At 43.3% G+C, this 20,257-nt stretch overlaps 2 protein-coding genes across 2 annotated transcripts in view; both read left to right on the forward strand. All coding sequences in view use genetic code 11, as the record gives it.

Annotated features, from left to right (window-relative positions):
* Nucleotides 1-536: 536 nt before the first annotated feature.
* On the forward strand, nt 537-1,409 carry EGR_10509 (Ras-related protein Rab-11A; the record flags this gene model as incomplete). Its single annotated transcript, XM_024499758.1, has 5 exons — nt 537-576; nt 621-732; nt 766-849; nt 931-1,205; nt 1,282-1,409. The coding sequence occupies 5 exons, from the start codon at nt 537-539 to the stop codon at nt 1,407-1,409; spliced, it is 639 nt and encodes a 212-aa protein (XP_024345832.1).
* Nucleotides 1,410-9,089: 7,680 nt separating this feature from the next.
* Nucleotides 9,090-20,257, forward strand: part of EGR_10510 (hypothetical protein) — a gene marked incomplete at both ends in the record, with an annotated part of 12,886 nt that continues 1,718 nt past the window's right edge. Inside the window, 7 exons of the mRNA XM_024499759.1 lie at nt 9,090-9,221; nt 9,254-9,418; nt 13,988-14,190; nt 14,336-14,701; nt 15,193-15,774; nt 17,560-17,626; nt 19,409-19,679. Coding sequence (XP_024345833.1) covers nt 9,090-9,221; nt 9,254-9,418; nt 13,988-14,190; nt 14,336-14,701; nt 15,193-15,774; nt 17,560-17,626; nt 19,409-19,679 — 1,786 coding nt within the window. The remainder of the gene's footprint in view (nt 9,222-9,253; nt 9,419-13,987; nt 14,191-14,335; nt 14,702-15,192; nt 15,775-17,559; nt 17,627-19,408; nt 19,680-20,257) is intronic.

Here is a 20,257-nt window from a genome sequence, read left to right on the forward strand (position 1 = left end):
TTTGGTTAGTGCAAAGTCAATTCGAAAGTGTCGTCTAACGTGGTTGCAAGCAAACGCCTTTTAAGCTAACAAATTGCTTTTTAATTTTGTTAATGTTGCGATAACTTAAGGGCTTCCAAAGCAAAACTTTGCCTTACATTAAAATGTAAGCAACTGTGGATACGCGCAGAATTTAAAAGACTATAATAATACAAACACAGGCTTCATTTTTTGGCAATCAATGCAACGAATGCAGATTCATGCTGCTGTTTTCACTACTCGTCATAAGACAGCGCTAACTCATTCTGAGCTTGTTTCGATGTCACTCGTTTGCGAAATCATTATTATAGCCTTGTTAAAATCCTAGCCACCCTTGGTTTTAAAGCAGTAACTAAAATTTTTTTATTAAAAACTGCGCAATTGATAAAACTTTAAGATCTATACTCCTTTTGATCCAAGATTTACGCGCCTTGCTAGTGTTTTCAATGCGCTGAAATGACTTGCGATTGTCTGAGTACTCTGTTGGATTCTCGCCTTGTGGGTACTTCCTTGCGTAAATGGCTTCAAAGGACGATGAATACGATTACCTTTTCAAAAGTATGCTTGATATTTTTTACTCATTATCAAAACTGTCTTCTCAGTTGTACTAATTGGTGACTCCGGTGTCGGAAAGAGTAATCTTCTTTCCAGGTTTACGCGGAATGAGTTTAATCTGGAAAGCAAAACAACAATCGGTGTAGAATTTGCTACTAGGTGATATTTTTACATTTAATTTTACTTCTTTAGGAGTGTCAAAATTGATAATAAGGTTATTAAAGCTCAAATTTGGGACACTGCTGGTCAGGAGCGTTATCGTGCCATTACCTCAGCGTGCGTTGAAATTTTAAAATGACTTTATGATTTTTTGTAAAATTAGCTGTTGTTACTCGAGCTTTTGTTTGATAATGCTAGTTACTACCGTGGTGCCGTTGGAGCCCTTCTGGTCTACGACATTGCCAAATATTCTACCTACGAACACGTTCATGTTTGGTTGAAGGAATTGAAAGACAACGGTGACCGAAACATCGTGACAATGTTGGTGGGAAACAAGTGCGACTTGCGCCACCTTCGTACTGTTCCAACTCAAGAAGCCAAGGCCTTTGCAGAAAGCGCTCAGCTCCACTTTATCGAAACATCCGCACTGGATTCCACTAACGTCGACGAGGCTTATATCTACCTTCTAAAGCGTAAGGAGAAGGTCAGGTTATCCCCCATTACCTTTTGCTTGAGTATTCTGACTGGTATTTTATCCTCTTTGTCCAGAGATCACGAAGCTCGTAGGGTCCCCAAATGCCAATAGCGATAGTAACCTCCCATTAGGTGGACGTCCAACAATTCCATTGCAGAACAGCAGTCAAGAGCCAAAGAAAGCCTGCTGTTCTGGATTTTAAGATCCTTGCTTTCTTTTCTCCTTATACTTTCATCCCATCTTTAGCGTGTGCAAACAAACAGTTGAGCCTTTTCTCCCGAAGTCCGACTGGCTGTGTTTTTCGAACCTCCATTTCATGCTGTCTCTATACATAATGTTATCACAACCACTACTACTATTATTAATCCTATTTAAGCTCCTCCTCGACTCGTGATTCTGGCATCTTTTCCCTCCGCTCTGACTGAGTGTGTGTTAATAATAATTTGGTTACTAGGGTCTGATTTTGGTTGTCAGTTCGATTGTTTTATGTGAAGGGATGTCAGGTACTTGTGCCCTTTATTTTAACGATGCTGTTGGATTTGAAGGCTCCATCATAAATCAAGTAGGTTATCAATTATGACTATTTGTATTTTTCCTCCAAGATATTTTCCACTTATATTGGGTCCATAGTGTTCCTGTTAGGCCGTGGACGTCTCTCCGAACATACGCCAAATTTAGCGACAAAATAGACGCGGATAACATGACTTTGAAGGCTCCTTCTAGGTCGTCCAGGATGTTTGTAAAAGTAAAAACTTGCTGGCATGCTCATAATGAAGGTATACCCATATCTGACGCTTGAATATCACCTCTGGACACAGGATGTCCCATTGCTTCGAAGATAAGGATGCACGACATGATAACCAAGCCTTCCTACAGAGAAAATATCCTTGAGCTCATTTCTGATTTCAAGTGTGAAGAAGCAGTGGTGTCAACATTTGAGGGGGGTTGTCCCATCTGAGACCCACTGCGATTGGTTGTTGCTAAGGTAAGACGAGCCGCCTTTTTACTCTGTCTGTCTTACGTCGGCACCAACATAGAGAATCTGGGTGGTATTATTTACAGGTGAATCGTTTTTGGTGGATATTTGGCTAGTCGAAGTAGACTATCAGAAAAGCGACGACAATCCGGTAATTTTCACATAAAGCCTTTGTTCAGTTGAGTTGACGCCCTGGTAACTATTAACAACCAAACATGAGTAGGGAGAACATTTGTAGCTGAGAGTGTTCTCCAACTTGAGTTGAGGAAACCAAAGCAAAAAATGAGTAGAAGTGTGGATGTATGGAATGAGATCGAGGGTATGCAGGCAACCGGTGTGGAGATGCGTCTCCGCTGGGCATCGAATGTCGTCCTCTGCTGTTGCTATAACCACTTCTGGGCACTGACCACGGTGACAATAAGAACTGCAGGCGGTATTGATGGTTGCGTAAGTAGGAGGCATTGAAACCACACGATGATGAGGTGTTGATGATGTTCTACCACAGTGCTCATCTCGTGTGGACTGCGATAGGCCTCGTCATATGCCACGTCTTCTCTGCTAGGTAAAGTGAAAAAAGAGGATTCATTCCTTGGGAAACTGACCCCTTGGGAGCAAACGAAAGTGGTATTCATACAAGACGGAAAAAGAGCTTATACTGCTTCAAAACTTTCAGATGAAAAGGTTTTTACTTTGGAGGTGGCAGAGAGGGAGGTAGTGCCTTTCCTCATCTTCTAGTGATTTTTAACTCCACTTGGCAGTTGGGAAACAAGGCTGAGGCAAAACGTCTGAGAAGAGTGGACTTTAAAACCTTTTGCCTCGTTGAGTGAGGAGTGCGGATTCCCGATTTTCCAGGAACCTCTTCGCTATTTCCAATTAGCTTTTAACACTTTAAAACGACCGCACAGGGGTAGTTGGATTGATGGATACATCCAAGGCGCACAAAGAGATGGCCCAGGGATAGAGGAATTTAGGGCATCTTCAAAGACTGATGGGATAATGATTTTGGAGTGGATGAGTGGGTTTGAGACGGGTGGAGGGGTGGATACGGGATATATGAAGGGATAGAAGCGCGGTGGATGAATGAATGGGAGGATGGATTGATGCAGGATGGAGGGATGTCCGAATTCGAATTGGCTGGATGGATGGTTTAAAGCTGGATGGGTGGTTGGATACAGGGATACAAGAAATGACCGTGTTGAAGGGTGTCAAGTGCAGAAACGGAGTTCTCCAGTCTCCAGAAAACTTCAGAAGAATTTTTGCGTGGGTGTGAGGCAATCTGTTTGTCACATGATGGCTTGTGTGATTGAAGGAGGTCAATCTTAAGTTCGCTCCGGCTAACAAAGGCAGCCAAGAAGACGATTGGAATAGAAATCGCCTCAAGGTTAACAATTATGTGTTGGTCGATTTGACGCAGGGAGGTGGTAGCGCTACCTGTGAATGAAATTTGAACAAAAACCAGAGAAGGAAGGTGACGTTAGAGACGGCGTCCTTCCGAAATGTGTATGGGATCAGGTGTGCTGCATTGTGTCCCATTCAAAAGGAAAGCTGTATGTATCCATTGGTTCTCTCCCCTATTTCGATAATTGTGTATTAGGAAATTCAGGTCTGAGTCATGATCGATCGTCCGTCCGTCCGTCCATCCATCCATCCATCCATGACCCATGAATTTTACCTTGAATTCGTACACTTCTATCACAATAAGGGATTTTACACTACACTCGCTCAATTTTCACTCGCAACCCACCGACGATCTACGATTGCGCACACCTCGTACGAAAAAGCAATAAAACTTGCAACAAGTTTTTTGAGCATTTCCCATGTAGAAGCCTCACTCCGTACTTTAAAGCATCCTTTTGTCACTTCACTGCACTTACAAGGTAAGCTTACGAGAACGTGGGGCAGATCAATACCAATGACTCCCTTTTGGCAGCTAAGCAACTTCATCTAGTAGCTTCAATGGTGGAAAACTAACTTTCCATTTCTCTATCCACTACCTAAGACCGTTTTATTGCCTACAGATCTAGGTTTAGTCACGTTATAAGGCATGTTGGGAAGGTCTGGGGGTCAACTATTCACCACTTTTCTGCCGATGCTGTCAGCAGTTTTGGACAGGATATAAAATTTGCTTAAATTTGACATGATTTCAATGAGCCCCTCTACTATGGGCCTCTACAGCATCAATCATTCATAGGAGGTGCCTCTAACACGTATTAAAAAGTCGCCTTCTAATTTATTTGGTTTACTTCCAACGCAGTTAAGGCGTGCGATCCAGGAGATAACGCAAGAGGTGGGTAGCAGCGCTCCCAGTCATCAATGCAAAGGGAATCGAATCAAATCGAAAAATAGAAGGTGAAAAAATTTGGATGTGTAATTAGCCAAAAAACCACTTTTTAGAAAATTATGGTATTTGCTGCCAAACTATCCCAGAATGGGGAATGTCTAATTGAGCGGATGCACATCACCAACCGAAGCTAAGCGCCTCGTCGCTTAAAGATGACTCGTGCCGGAAATTTGCCCAATAGCCTGTATCGATGTTGGATTTAATCGATAAAAGATCAATTGCTGGGTGTTCTCATGCAGGTAGGATTTTTTCATCATTTGCAAATGCAGCACATAATTAACTTTGGGAAAGACATCATGATAAGCACTGGTCAAAGATAGGCTGGTCTTTTTCGCAAAAGCTTAATCCATTAACTATACTCTTTGGAAGCGAATGAAAAATTGGACACTTTGCAGACTTTTCTTCCACCCTTAGTGTCTATCTGAATGCCTTTGTCTGCACAGCAAGATTTTTTGTATCTATGTTCTAAGGGTGACTGATTTTTCATTTAAACACCTCCTGTTCCTCTAGTGATCAATGTTCACTTTAACTCCAAGTGTTATCAAACACCCTACGAGAGCGGGAAAAGCATTTACGGTGATTATGGGAGTAAGACTTCAAAATAGATGACAAAAAGTGGAAAGGAAGTGGTAGTACAGCCTAAACGTCTTTTTTCCAGGAGAAGGGACGGCGCCACTCAACAACAGTTTGCTAAAGTGCTATAATATAGATGAACCTTTAAAGAAATATAATGTAAGATAATGTAAACCTCATGTTTTACTGTTTCTTTTTGGTCTTATAGTTAAAACAAAGTGGGGAGTTTGATGAGGACCACATTATGGCTCTTCACTTTATTTGTTCCAGGAACCTGAGAGTCATCGTAGCCGGACATGGTCAGCACTAAGTCTTTTTTGTGGATAGTGTTTTACGTTACTACGGCTTCCCTGTCACTACCTACTAATTTGGAAAAAAAGCATTTCTTTCAACCAGAAGCGCTAAAATGGGGTACAATAAGAATCCAAAAGTCCATTCAACATGGGTTTTAGCAGGGCTCTCCTCTGTCTCGCATAGTCTACACAACCCAGGAGTGGGATGATCAAAAACCGCCGTCTACCTGCTCCTTTTAATTTAAATACCACCAGGGATTAAAAGGGAGTCTTTGAGATGGTTAAAAACACAGGTGTGCCGAAAGTACTCCCAGGGCTGACTGGTTTATGGCTATAAGAACGATAATAAACTCCCTACTGGTAAAAAACTTTTCTTCGTAGGCTTCATCACATTTTTACCGAGTAATTGGTGTATTTTGAATGGCAAATTAATTTATGAATGGTCATGACAACAGTTTCCTTCTCATATGATATGCTAAAGGGCAGAATGACCTTGAGGTAGCATGAGACAATGTGTGTATTTGGCACTAGTCACCTTGTGTGGTCCACATGCCATGGTTTGAAGCTGTCTTAATGCCTGCAGTCATTTATAAATTTACTTCCTCATTCTCATGCCACATGCTCGGATTCGCGGGGAAAAAAACATACCATAGTTGCCCTAATTATGGAAATCCACAGGAAGTAAACGCTTAGAAGAATGATATTGGAGCTACGCACCCAACAGGTGCGGAGGTAGTAATGCGATGGACCGAATGTCTGCCTCCGTCGAGGTTGGATTGCTCTTTGAACATTCCCACGCACAGAAGATGCATTAAAACCTCCCTCCCATTCACGAGCCATGAAAAAGGATGTCAATCAGACAATGCACCTGCATCCCTGCGAGATCTCAAGGACGTATTTTTTAAAAATCTCTCATGAATTTTGGAGATCAAGATCCCATTAGAAGGTGCTAAGCTGTTGATTGGGTGGTATTCCATAGTGAGTCATTATGCTAGTAGATTCCTGTTAGACAAACACGGATGATTAATGAACCTCTTTAAAATTTCTCATCCTAAAAATGCTCCTCATTCATAAAGAATTATTCCCCCTTTTAAGTAAATTGGATAGCACTTCTCATCAAGTTGTCTCGTCATTTGGTTGCTCCATCCTTAAGCAGTTTCATAGACTCGACCCAAAGAATAAAATAACTTTTAGCTATTTAAGGCCCCTCGCCTTTACTAAGAAATGTTTAGAAGGCTTAGGTATGATAGCTTGCTCCAACAAGTTTACAAGATGTCTTTTCAAAGATGTTACTCTTACGACCTTATGGATTAAAGTAGCGAATTGACATCGTTAATAAGGCCATAAAGTGAGTTCACTTTAAAGCGCCATTTGTTCCATAAAGCACCATTGCATTAGCAACTCCAACTGCCTTTCTTCGTCTCGCTGAGTTGCCAATTACAACCACCTTCCTCTTGAGCAAAGAAGCCCCCAAACCGCTCAAATGGCAGTACTCTCCGCCTCATAAGTTACTGCGAGCACTCAGCCCAAATCATTTGTTGCATGATGGGATATTCTTGCACAATTCACCAGCCACGTTGGTGGATACGATTCAACTAGTGATCAGGCGGTGCCAAACGCCAGTAACTCACACAGACTAAAGGAATTGCAGCAGCAGCATACTTATGTAGATTTAGTAGTATATCGTACACTGTCCCCAAAAAGTAGCCGAAGTAACTTTCTAAAAGTGCACTTCGTGTGTTTGGAGCTTTTTGTGTCTGTTTGCCACTAATAGTAGAACTACATAGGCGGCTGTTGTTTAAAAGTAGAATTTTATGGCAAATTAACCACTATTTGTCATTCATGATCATGGAAGCGAATCAATGTGGTCCAACTGTAGTCAAAAGCACGCTTTTAGTCACGCCACGCCTTTGTTGGCGCAGTGGAATATTTAACAAACGCTGATTCATGAGTTGACTCTTGCGTAGTTTTCAAAAGGGCTCCATTTGTGACGCGCTGATTATTTGTGTCACAACAGCGGCCCACTTTGCACCCGATTTTGACCATGCCTTCACGAGAAACTGCCAATGAAAGCGCTTTTGTTAGAAATTTGTCCTCTGCCACGACAACGCAGATGATTTTGATCTCCACTGATTCGATTTGCCTTGGGTCAACGTAAATTCATTTGTAGTGACTTCTTTTGACCCAATTTCCGGATCGAGGGCATCATACTGTGCACTTTACACATTGGTGAAGGTCCATCCACCCCGCCTACAAGATCAGTTGGTGCAAACGGTTGCAGTGAACTGACGGACAACTTATGCCATTTACCTGCGAAGCTGCCAGTGAGGCTGATCTGAATGCATTTGCGTTGAAAGGAGGCAAGCATTCAAAAAATCCCAGCAAATTTACTAGGACTTTGCTGACAAGACCGATTAGCACTTCTGACGTGGAAATTAACGAGTTCCGGTGACGTTTTTTGAAAGTTGAAAATTCTTGCCCTTTGCGAAATCGTTACTATGATAGTAGAATTGGGGAGATTTATCAGACGAAGTTCAATCCAGAAGAGTTGGGCTCATTTTGACCGCATAATGGCAATACTTCTGTGGCGTAAAAATCAACGAGTAGACTTAAAGGTCTTCTCTGGGCGGCTACAATGAGGCTGCCTTTAGAACTGCTAGGCCGTTGCGCCTCCAGTCCCCCCTCAATCCGTAATACGAAGGGCTGGGACGACATAAGTATGGCCAGAAGACCAAATTCCGCAGGCTAGCTGTAATGTCTCGTAATTTCTTTAGAGCCATGCTAAGTGTGGTGGAATCTAGCCCACACCTTCTACTATCTTGACAAAAAGATGACCACATTGAATGGCACCTCCAAAAAACTGATTCCTACCAAAAAATGAAGTCAGCCGTTGCTAGCTGATTTTGTAAACAGCTTCTGTAGCCATGTCGACTTCTAATTGTCAATCCTTTTACAAGTCCTGCGCCACATAACTGGTAGTGCAGCAAGGCCTCGGCTGACCTTAGTACCTAGCAAATTGCTGTTCTAGAGGGAGATGAGGTCGGGGCGGAGCTTTATGGGCTCAGATGGACAAACTATGATATATAATACACCAACATTAAGCCAGAGGCCCAGCACCCTATAAACCACATCCAATGAGAGCTTCAGATGGTAGACGGTTTAACTATTTACGGTTTTTAGTAAAGGGTCTCCCTTTGAAAAAATTCCTAGTGACAGAGACATTCTCAACTGCTCCAGAAGATCAAGGATAACACGCACAAGAGCTAACATTCGGTGGATGGATACGGAATGGCTAGGTGGATAGACGGGCACGGAATGGCTGGATGAATAGACGCTGGCATTCAACAGATATCAGCCTCAACAATCCTAACTTAAGTTGCAGTACCAAACGAGGTCAAGCGCTGAGAATTACGAAAGAAACCAAATTGAATAGTAGCATCAATACAAAACTCCATTTCTTTCTCACGAATTTTAAAAGCAGAAGCAACCCTATAACCAAAAATCGCAGTAGTTAATTAATAAGATATTGCTTTAGATATTGAAAATATTGTTTTAAAGCAAATGCAAAACAGATAAGAGCATATAAGGAAGCACTTTCTAGTTTTTAGAGAAATTTCACATCAAGGTCAAAATTGAACTTGCTGCAGATTGATTCACTGCTGCGCGCCACTTAAATATCCATTTTCCACGGTTTGCGAGATGACCGGGAAACCACATAATAACACAAATCCTCGCAAATTTAAGGAAAAAATAGAACTCCTTCGTCAAAAGGAGGCTCAATTAACTGCGAACTTTATGGAAGTTATGCGAGGAATCCCCACACTCACGCGGGTGTGTTCGCTCTCTTAAATTAACTTTTTTAGAACGTGGTGCCCTATCCAGATTTACCCAACAAAGAACTACTGCAGCCTGATAGTTATTCGCCAACCCTAAGGCCACCATTGGATTCCACTAAATCCTCCGGATATACTCGTAGGAGGGATAATTCTGGCAACTATCAATATACCCTCGAGACGAGTACAGGCACAGTAAGGAATGTTCAGTGCATATGATAGCTGATATTTTGTCATTAGTTACCTGGAATCTCTGGAGATTTTCGTCAGTTTCTAGCCGAAGCTTGTCAGTTGTCACCTCCCGTCATTTTTTTTCCCAAGAAAAGTATTTTATAGAACTGATTTTATCCGATCCCTCATAATGTTTTGGCCAGAATGAATCATCACAGATTGGAGTTTTCTGTGTTGGATACTTGTTGTGTCTTTCTGAAAAGATGTCCTACTTTCCTCTGGGTGATCCATTTGTTAAAATACCACAAAGTACGTTCGACACCACCTCTAGCCGTTTTAGCCCTGAACGCTTCCGCCTAGTCTTGGAAGTCACCCCTGTGGTTTTACCCCTTTTTGAAATTGCCCTATGCTAAGGATCGTTTTATGATCAATTCTGGTGGTATTAGGCTTGTGTCCCCTTGATCTTCATTAACATTGTTTTTATTACCATCTGACGCTATCGATTGGTTTGCTAGTTACGTCTACCCCACTCATCCACCATTAATCCCTGTCTGCCCGTTTTGCTCCCTCGCCTTTATCCGTTCCACGGCACTGTTGCCCTGCGTTCGCGCATATTAGCGCCTAATAGGCGGACAGACAGACGGGCGAGTAGACAGATTATCAGACAGCCAGCCAGTCGCATAAAGTCTTGCGCGTTTTCTGTGCTACGCGCTACGCCTGTCTGTTTCTCGCTCTGCACAAGCGCACACAAACATAAAATATCTCATGTGATATTGCTAGATAGCTGGGTAGCTCGCCTACCTGCCTGCCGCGGCGTTTGTGCATGGAGCTACTGATTTAGCGAAAACATTACGCGTTCTGCACATCGCATGCTGAGTAATTCATCTGCCTCCCTTCCTTCTCTTGTGTAACGGCAGCGTTCCATTCTTTTTCTCTGGTGTTGTTGGTGGTGGGTAAATGCGAGGAGTGGTCTTCTGATTTTCTCCTTTGCTCACATGCACACACGGCGACAGCTGCATGCGACACCTTGAATTTGGTCGCTTCAGGCGGAGCGAGATTGAACGTCGAATTCGTATCTTCCACGATTATTGATGGTGCTGGTCAGATTTGGATTCGATCTTACCTAGTGCTGACCTCCTTGTTGTGCTTCTGATTTATTAAGAGAAAAGTAGGTAGGATTATTGAGGCGAAGTTGTTTGTTCTATCTTTTGGTCGGCTTCTAGGTAGCTTTGGGTTTACTAAGGTAGGGCGATAATATGGTTGTAGTATCACCTTTTCTTGGGACTTGGGTAGAGTGCTCCTTTTTGATGGGTTTATCCGTGAATTCCATCAAATGGCTGCTGTGCAGGCATAAAATTAGAGCTTTGAGATCACGGTTTATAATATGACGCTGGAAATGGGGTGACTGGAGTCAAATATTCCACTCTTAGTGATTTGGTGCCAAATATTTCGAAGATAGCTTCATTAGTTTTGTATTTCGATTCTAGGGAAGGAGGTATGTCCCATGGGGGCTTAAGTGATTTAGAGAAGGCCAGACTGACTTACATTTCTCTTTACCTACAAAACTGAAGGAGCGAATCGAGAATTGGAATAGTTTGGGCTAGGTGGGATCAGATGAAATGTGGTCACAGGACAAATTCATTGGCTCATGACGTTAATGAAGGGTATGGGAGGCTACGCAAAGGCATTTTTTCCAAAATTCAGGATATGCTATTCACAGTTCAAACTGGGGTGAAATTTCGTCAACGATTGACAGCAATCTCCGTAGTTTAACTTGAGAAGGGGATAAAACTAGAACCTCGGCATCTTCATAATCACCGGTCCTCGAGTGAAATAACTGGCTTTATTTTTCGCGAAAGTTTGGTACAAATGCTCTCCCGTTATTCATTTGTTAGTGAACTTTTTGATGAAATGCTTTCGCTTATTTTTTTTTAAATGAAGTTTTTTCCTCGTTGATGCATCGAGACCTTCTGATTGGGCGAAACACAATCAAGACAGGGTTTTATGAAAGCTAGCCTCTACTTTCTGTCTAGTTGGATTTCGAGTCCAGAAAAACAATTGTTTATTGCTTCCGGTGTTTTAATTGGGGATTTGCTTCGGGTGTTAACGTCATCCCCTGTGGTTTGGTTTTTAAAAGCGCTACGCCTAGATCTTTAAGCCCATGGGTCTTTAATCTAGATCCTGACAATCTACTGTTCCTCTCATCTGTTATTTCACTTGAAGGTAACTTGGGGTCCATGCCTCCATTTAGAGGGAAAAAAAATAGGCAAATAAATTTTGTCGAAGCCTGATTTCCGCTTTCTGCAGATCGTCTTGGAGCTCATAACGACCACTGATTGTCCTCAAACTCATATGGGAAAGACGCCAACTGAGGCAGATACATCAATATTTTGCTCGGGATCAGGGTGAAATTCAGCTTTGGTGGCTTTTTCGGTGGATTTTTGATAAAGAACGCCTCTTGCTACTCTATGACTTCCGAAAAAAATTGGGGCAAGGATTTTGTCGCCTTTGGACGCAATTATCCATTCTTGGGTTCCAGGTTAAGTGTGGGAAAGAAAAGTAAGGAGTTTTGGAAAAAAGAAGGACCTTTAGTTCAATGTTTGGTTCACTTTTTGAGTAACTGCTAGTACCTTCGATGCGGCCACCCATGTTGTTTTTTTGGGCACTATGGTTACCCTTAATCGCCTAAATTTTGTCTAGTACTCAGACCGATTGCACATTAGTCTCATTAATAGCTAAAAAACTGTTTATTTTCGGGAGGCGGGATCGGAGCTGAGATTTTGTAAATCTCTAGTCGTTTTTTCTTACTCTGCGATGTTTTTCTGGTACCACTGGACTTTGAGGCGTCATCAAAGTAAGCTGCTTTTCCGCACTTCAACCATTAATTCAAACATGGGTGACAAGATTGGAGCCTTGAGCTAATCAAAAGTTGTCAAGCCTTTTTCGGAAATCACTAAACTTTGCACGTATTGGATGATAAGGAGACGATCCAGTTGATTGAAGTAGAGTCACTAGATTATTTTGGGAATTTTATGTATTTGTTTGCAAATGCTGTGGACCAGCGTTTTCCAGAATTCTTTGCTTTGGTGCGTCTGTCTCAACTTGTGCCTTGTGAGGAAGAAAGTACATCGTGCTTTTTCCATAGTTTATCAGCTTGATGGTCACTATTGCGTCTCGTGTTGGTAAAACGCCTACACCTAACACTTATTGAGCAGATCTTGTTGGTGACAACAGGCAGACATTTGTGAAGTAAAATGAGGACTGGCTTTTGCTTGGCGACCCATTTCATGTGATCTTCCTTAAGAAGGAATGTAAAATGCCTTAATTTGATGATTTCATCTGTGAATATTTGGCTTAAGAACGTCTTCTGATAATGCTTATTTGTCAAAGTGTGAAATCTATTCCAAAATCTACCTGCTACCTCCTTTAAAACCTCTATTTGGGGACGGATGCGTGCAATTCCCAGAAATCGCAATTAATGTAGCCAGCTTTTCAGTTGGCTCAGCTGGGTTTCAGAGCCACTACAACGAGTGCTTTTGCTGCGCTAGAGCACCTCTTACATGTAGACACCCAAATTTCTTGTCACACGAATCCGTTGGGATTCCACCTGTGTTGCTTCGCTTCCGGCAATGTTCACGAGAGACCTCAACTCGTCAAATTTTGACATTTTTTTCTGGAGAAATCCTTTAACTTATCGTCTAAATAACAAGTTCATCGAGTTTAACTGTGTACGATGAAGCAATGGACTAGAACTTCGTAGAAGTGTGTAGTATGATGTGACGTTTACTAGATCCCATGCAGCACACAGTACTCGACACTCCTACCGGCAGTCATTTGGCTCGAGTTTGTTTGTGTGATTTTTTGGTGCTATTGGTGCCACCAAACCGGCTTGCCATGTGGGAGACCACAATTGACACGAGGATGAGAAATAGTGTGGAACTGAAAACACCTCTAGCTCTATCTATCCCGCATCCATTCATTGATCTGACCACCTATTAGTCGGTCCATATCTGTTTCATTTATCATTCCTTGTTCCATCTCTGCTGCCATTGGGGTATTTTAACGTGTAATATTCTAAAGTCAGACGTCTTACTGGTCTCAATTTCCGAATACAAATGTTTTTTACTGTATCTCTTCATGAAATAAGAAAGCTTCTTCTTATAAATCGACTGAAACTTCTTTTTCAGACCTTGAGAGTGAAGAGCTACTCTATGCGTTTTTAGCTTGTATGCAAGTTAGCTCTACTACCTAGTGTCTATCTAAACTCCGTCTTTTCATTCATTCATCTATTTTGGGTCCATGAGTCTCATTCATCTACCCATCTTGGATTTGTACACTCACTCGTCCATTACAAATTCATCCACCCATTTCAACAGTAGAAACCGTATTCTTACACAATACGACACTACGTACTTAGTAGTGATCACGTGACTGGTCTGTGTGCTTTACATGTTTATGATGCGTGCTTGTCTGTTACAATGGCAACACGTATAAATAAATTCTACCTCATGTCTGTTTGCCGGCATGCCTACCCTTATACCTCTTTCCAAGTCTAAGTACTTTCTATTTTGTCTTCTCCTTTCCCCCTTGCAGTCAAACCGCGGTCTATACAACAACGGTAGGGGTGGAGGCGGCGGTGGTGGTGGCGGTGTGAGTCAAACCCCTCGGATGGACGGAGTGGAATCGCAGTCACAGCAGCGGCTGCCGCCTCCACCGCAGTCTCAGTCACGCGGGGTGGAGGCGAAGATGGCGACGGCGGGTCTGCTTCAGACGTCTGCAGAGTCAGGGAAGCCTGGGTGAGGGATTCAGCTATCCTTTCATCCAAAATTGATCCCTACGTTTCATACTTATCCACTCATGCATTTATCTATCTCAGATTCATCCATTATTCTTGAATTCATCCTACCTAGATCTTTAGACGACTTCTCACCTACCTTTTAGTCTCCTCTCCCACATCTCCCCTCTTCATGCTTCGCAAACTTCACCCTTCCCCTCCGCTTACCAACCAAATCTGGTGCCAATTTCCGTCTCCCCTCACTCTTCGCAATTCTACACTAGCTCGAACACCTCTCCGAGCCGTCAACACCACCTGCAGTTCCAACAACCACCACTGCTCCCACCACCTCCACCATCGCTAGGTCTAGCAGGGGCAGCCTCTCAGCAACCGTTGCGAGAATACACCTGTCAGTCGGCTTGGGGTCATCCTGGAAATCAGGATTGTGGTAATGGACCGGTGGGGAATGCTTTAAATAGTGCTTCCACGGCAGCGTCGATGATTGGCGAAATGAGTTTGGTGGAATACCGAAGGTGAGTAGTGGGGTGTCGAAATTCTGTTAGGAGGTTCTGGGATAGCTAGAAGGTTAGTGGAACCGTTTTCAAAGATTTGGTCATCCCCTTGGACTATTCGTAGATCCTCTAGAACGTAGGGTATTATCAAATCTTTCTTCCGAGGTATGTTTCATCCCTTCCGCAGTCATTGTTCAGGGCCTACAATTGTCGAACAGGTAATGTAGTTGTTCCAGCGAAAGCGTTCATATTTTCCATGAGTTAGGAAGGTTTAAGCAGATTTTATGAGTTACCACTGTAAAAGGTATCTGCTAAAGGGCAATACGATTCTGACAAACCTTCCATTACGATTCATTGAACAGATTTGATCATCTACAACTAGTGTCTTCTGTGATGTTCTGGTATAGAGTCTTGCCAGCAAAATCCGAAGTAGTTTTACTACTAGTGTCCAGAAAAGCCGTAAGACTTAATTACAATTTGTGAACTTAACTCCCACTTCCCATTTTCTTGAGGACCTACTCGGATTCCTGCATCCCCAACAGTTTTCCCGATGTCTCCGATCATTCCCGATGCTTTCCACCACACCAACAATACAACCGTCAGCAGCATCAACAACCACCACCTCCACCGTTACTTCCGCTACCACTACAGCGGCAGCAACAAAGGCAGCAACAGCGAACCCTTCCACCAGTGGACGAACTCGCCCTCCCTCGCTACCAAAACACAAACAGCAATACCGCCTCAAACAGACCCCACACCTCCTGCTTTAATGGAGGTCTCCTCTCCTCCCGCTGTCGTCATCAATCATCCACCACGGTCTCTCAGCAGCCGTTTCGACGACTGCAGTCGGACTACCATAGCATGCGGAATATTCCACAGCGCTACGCACCGGTGCATCATCACCATCATAATCCTCAACAGGCGGCAACGCCTGTGCAGCCCTTGCTGGTGCAAACTGCTGGAGGTGGAGAGGGGTATGCTTCCGGGCCCATAGCTCATCCCTATCAGACGTGGAATACGAATGGTGGTAATGGCGGTGGTTCGATATCAGCCTATGATCTGCCATCATCCTCATCTGCGTTGAGGTTGAAAAGGTGTGTTGGATTTGGAATTATCACATTTTGAAACGCTTTAGTCGCGTTGGAGACGTTTTTTGTTGATGGTAGGTGTATAGCTTCAGGGAGTTGAGTGTCTTGAAAGTGATTTAGGACCACTACTAGCCGTTTGACGTATTCTAGATGTTGATTTACAACTATAAGTCCAAATATTCTGTCTGGGGGGCGCTGGGATACTAGAACATCAGAATGTCAGCTTCGAATACATAAAAAACTTTTGGCCAGGGCCAGACATGGAATTTCGGGATTCACTGATTTCATCATCAAGTTAAAGAGTTGAAATGAGGTTTGAATACTATCTTTGCACTTTCAAAATTGTACTTTTATTTTGGGATAGTTTTCAGGCCTCTTTTGAGGATGCCAATGGATGTTAAAATCGTCGTGGGAGTGGTAATCAAGCTTTGAACATTTCCAGATTTAGGTGTTGAGTTGCGTCCATGATTGGCTGCTGGATTTGGATGGTTTGCAATAACCCTGAAAACTTGAAAGTTCGACTTATGTTTCGGATCTTGGGAGGAGGGAGTTGTGGACTTCTAGATCCATTTCAGACATTGCAATGAAGCTTGACTATTGTTTCACCTCCAGAACTCTAAGGTGAGATTGAATTCAACGGAGTTCCACTATTGGAAGTAAAAGCGTGAGTATTAGATCGGATTTGGGTACCGCGAACACCTCTAGATGGGTTCTAGTGATCCATGAGTCAGTATTGGAGCTGGGTGCCTCCTAGTTCTTGCTAATGTCTCACAGTGTGGACGTGACATTTAATCGATGCAAGTGAAATACAGTCTCTGTAGACGGGCGCCAAATTACGTCGACGAATCGGTATAGGGTCTGGGTGGCTCCCACGCATCCAGAAAAGTACTTTTCATCCTGGAGGGGATCATCGGGGCTGATTCACGTTTCGGTGGATTTCACCTGTTAGAGCGCAATTTTGTTAATCTAATTTTTTTTTAGCGATGTTTGTCGACGCTTTTTGATGAAGACTTCACGTTCAGGCTGAAATACTCCAGACCTCTTTTAGGGGATTTGTCGTTGCCCCCAGACCTGGAAACTCTGACAATCCACGACCCAGACTGCGCGCCACCACCGTCCTAGTGATGTCCAGCCGCTTTAATCGGACGCGCAGACACGTGACTCACCGCCGCCCCCATCTCCATTATCATAAGCCTGACTAGACACAACACGACGCTCAGTAGCATAACAAGAGCGCAAATTAAGAGGTGCCTGGTCGGCTTTGAAGGTGATGAGTATAAATGGGAGTATACACCCCTAAGGTGACTGCTCGTCTGTCGGAGGCGTCAGTTCATGCTTAAAAGTAGCTGTAGCGTAGTCATCCACAGCTCTGCAGTCCATTCATCCATCCATCCTTCCTCTCTGCACCCTTGATCTCCCTGGGTCTCCCGTTTCAACCACTCAACTATCATTGCATCAATTATCCTTTTTGTCCCTAAATTACTTTTTTCCTTCCCATATTTGCAGATTTGTTGTCCCTGTGATCACCTTTATCGTTGAAATGTGGGTGTCGTGAAAGTGGGTGGAGTTTACGCCTCTTTGAAAGACTGAGCTGCCTCTAGAACCAACTGATCGTGTAGCTGTTTTAAATTCTTGTTTCGTACGAAGGACTGAAATTTGAACATCACATCTTTTGATTTTGACTAACCAGACTCATTATTTACAATGCGATTTTCAAGTTCCGAATGTGCTTGCACTGAGGCAACATTGCAACTTTTTCAATGCCTTCCATCTCCCGTTTACACTTTGCAGGTCCGACGTCTACAGTGAATACCGGGCGAAGCCGCCACCGTTACAACTACTACCCCATGTATCACAGGTGAGTGTTTCGTCTCTCCTTAAGCACGTTTTTTCCTCACTCTCTGATTTTTAAATTTAGTCGCATGTCTTGAAATGGAACGACAGCTGCGATATTGAACGGAAAATTACCCTCATTAGGCGACCAATCAATAGTCTAGGCCTCAAGGTCAATGCGTTTACTAAGGATTGATTGGTCAGTGCGAGCCTATCTGCGCTGTGTTTGTTTGTCTTCATTGACAGCCTCAGCTGGATGTGTGCTTGCATGTTGATGGTTATTTTTATAGTGCCTAGAAGCCCAATGATTCTAGTTTCATGTAAGGCTATAAATAGGTCTACCATAACGGAAGGTCTAAGACAGAAGGATGGTAAATTGAAGTCCTCCGTCTCTGGCACACTTATAGCTACTATAAGCTTCTGCACAGCGATCTTAGCATCAGAAACATCGGTAGCTGGCAGAAGGCAGGAACGAACATGAGGCAATGCAGTGATGAAATCGCGTTACCACGAGAAGGACCTTAGTTTTCTGGGTTTTGCCAGATGTTCTCGGGCCATATGTTCCCCATGTTAAGCAATTAACGTTCAGAGGATGGCGGATTCATTTAAGTAGCATGGAGCTGAGAGGTAAACTTGCATATCTTGTAGTGTTTTTAACTATCTGCGCGGATTTGTGATTTCTAAATCTGCAAGAGCAAACTTCTGCATTGAAATAGAATCTTTCAGGCTAAACTGATAGGGATTGGCGTGCATTTGATTGGACATTGATTAAATCAGAGAGATGTCATTATACTTTTGGCGTAGAAATTTTGATTCGGTCTGCGCAGTATCTAATCATGACAACATGAGGATGCATTAATGAGAAGCGAACTCGGAAGCTCGTTCAATTCGGCTACCCAACTTTATCGCCAAGGTGTGAAATCCCATTACTTGTTCACCACGCTCCGACGCTCCCTTCTTTCCATCACACAGCTGCTTTTAACTCACCCACACTGTCTGCCGCCGCCTTGACCTCATCTCAGGTCCATCTCCCATGTAGCATACGGTCAGCTTAGTTGTATGGCAAGAGTTTGATTAGACTTGTCCGCCAGATGGGAGCCTGTAAACAGAACTGGCGACCAACATACTGTGCATTCTATGTCCAGACACTTATGCATTCATCCGTCCATCCATCCATCACTGCAACCCGTACCCTTTAAAGTCAACTTTTTGTATAACAGACCTCGTAGTTGCTAACGATGGTGCTATGGAACACTATGGAAGCAGGTGTTCAGACCCTCTAGAGCTCCTATTGGAAGCAGTCATAGGAATGAAGACGCCAAGATAGGATTTCTCATTGCCGACAAAACAGTAGGCTGGGGATATAGCGTGTGCATACCATGTATTTATTTATTATTATACTGGATAACCTTGAACCCACAACGATCATTGGTGCATTTTCACAAAACCAAAGTGGAAACGGGAGAATGAGCAGTCATTGTCTTTCAGCACGTCGCGTGAATGCTTGTCCTTCAAGTCCACTCCCTTTGAAGTTTAGTACAAGGACGCAAATTCGCTTCCACTGGCATTTGTGTTTGGTTCAGGCGTAAGGGTACATCATCGTCTATGGGTTTGAAAATGATGGAGCTACCAGCCTGACAGACGTCTGCTACATTCACGACCTCGAGGAATGAGGAGAGATCCTTGGAACTGACTAATTAAAGTAGAGTAGGTTCCACAGAAATTGCAAGTCTGAAAGTCCAAGTCTCTTCTCCCAACGATAGTTTGATCGACTTTTGGGTCATCGAATCGACTTCCTCTCCTCTAGATGCCGACGACGATGGGCTACAAAAACCACTCCGTAAGGTCTGTTGGCAGTAGCTGCAGCAGTGATGGTGGTGGTGGTGGGTACTTCAGTGCGTCCACGGCTGACCCTCTTGCCTACCACCAACCACAGTCTTCGTGCGCTTCTTCCGTGCTGGGCTCTGCTGCTGCTGCCACCGCTGCCAATAATAATGGCGTCGGCTCCATTGCAATATCCTCCTCCGCACCCCTCACCCAGCCCCTTGATATCAGCGTCCTCGACAGCGACGCTTTTCGTGAGTTTGTTGAAGATTTCTTTTGAATCTAATTCAAGCCTTTATTCGTTTTAATGTTTTTTGATAATTTGCCAACTTTTCACCTTAAATTTTATTAAAGTTACATGCTTTACACCGAGTTAAATCTATGATGAACAAATCCCACATTTGTTTGTCGAACTGATCGCATCGCGTTTTCCTAAATGTCACGATTCGACCCGTTTCATTCCTCGCATCAAACCCATCCTGATCTCGGTCATCTTCTGCAGCAAACACAGTTTTTGAAAACCATTTTTTAAGGCCTCGAGCCAGGTTTTTAAAATGAGGTAAAGTGTGAATTTTGTGTCCTTTCGTGCCCATTCATGTGGGTGTCTTGTGAGTAAAGCACAGCGCTTCCTTGGAGAGCTGGAACTTTGACGGCCAGTAAATACCCAAATAAGTAACTAACTTTGAGTTAGCGTTATTTTCCAGCCAAACATTTTTCGACTGATTTACGTGGATAAACCGAACTGAAGGTCACACGGCCCATGCCAGCTGACCTTTGACACTAAACCAAGCTCTGGTCTATCGCTGATTGGTTGACAGGAACTAAGTGCGTC

This window comes from Echinococcus granulosus (assembly GCF_000524195.1).
Source record: "Echinococcus granulosus chromosome Unknown EG_S00227, whole genome shotgun sequence".
NCBI lineage: Eukaryota > Metazoa > Platyhelminthes > Cestoda > Cyclophyllidea > Taeniidae > Echinococcus > Echinococcus granulosus.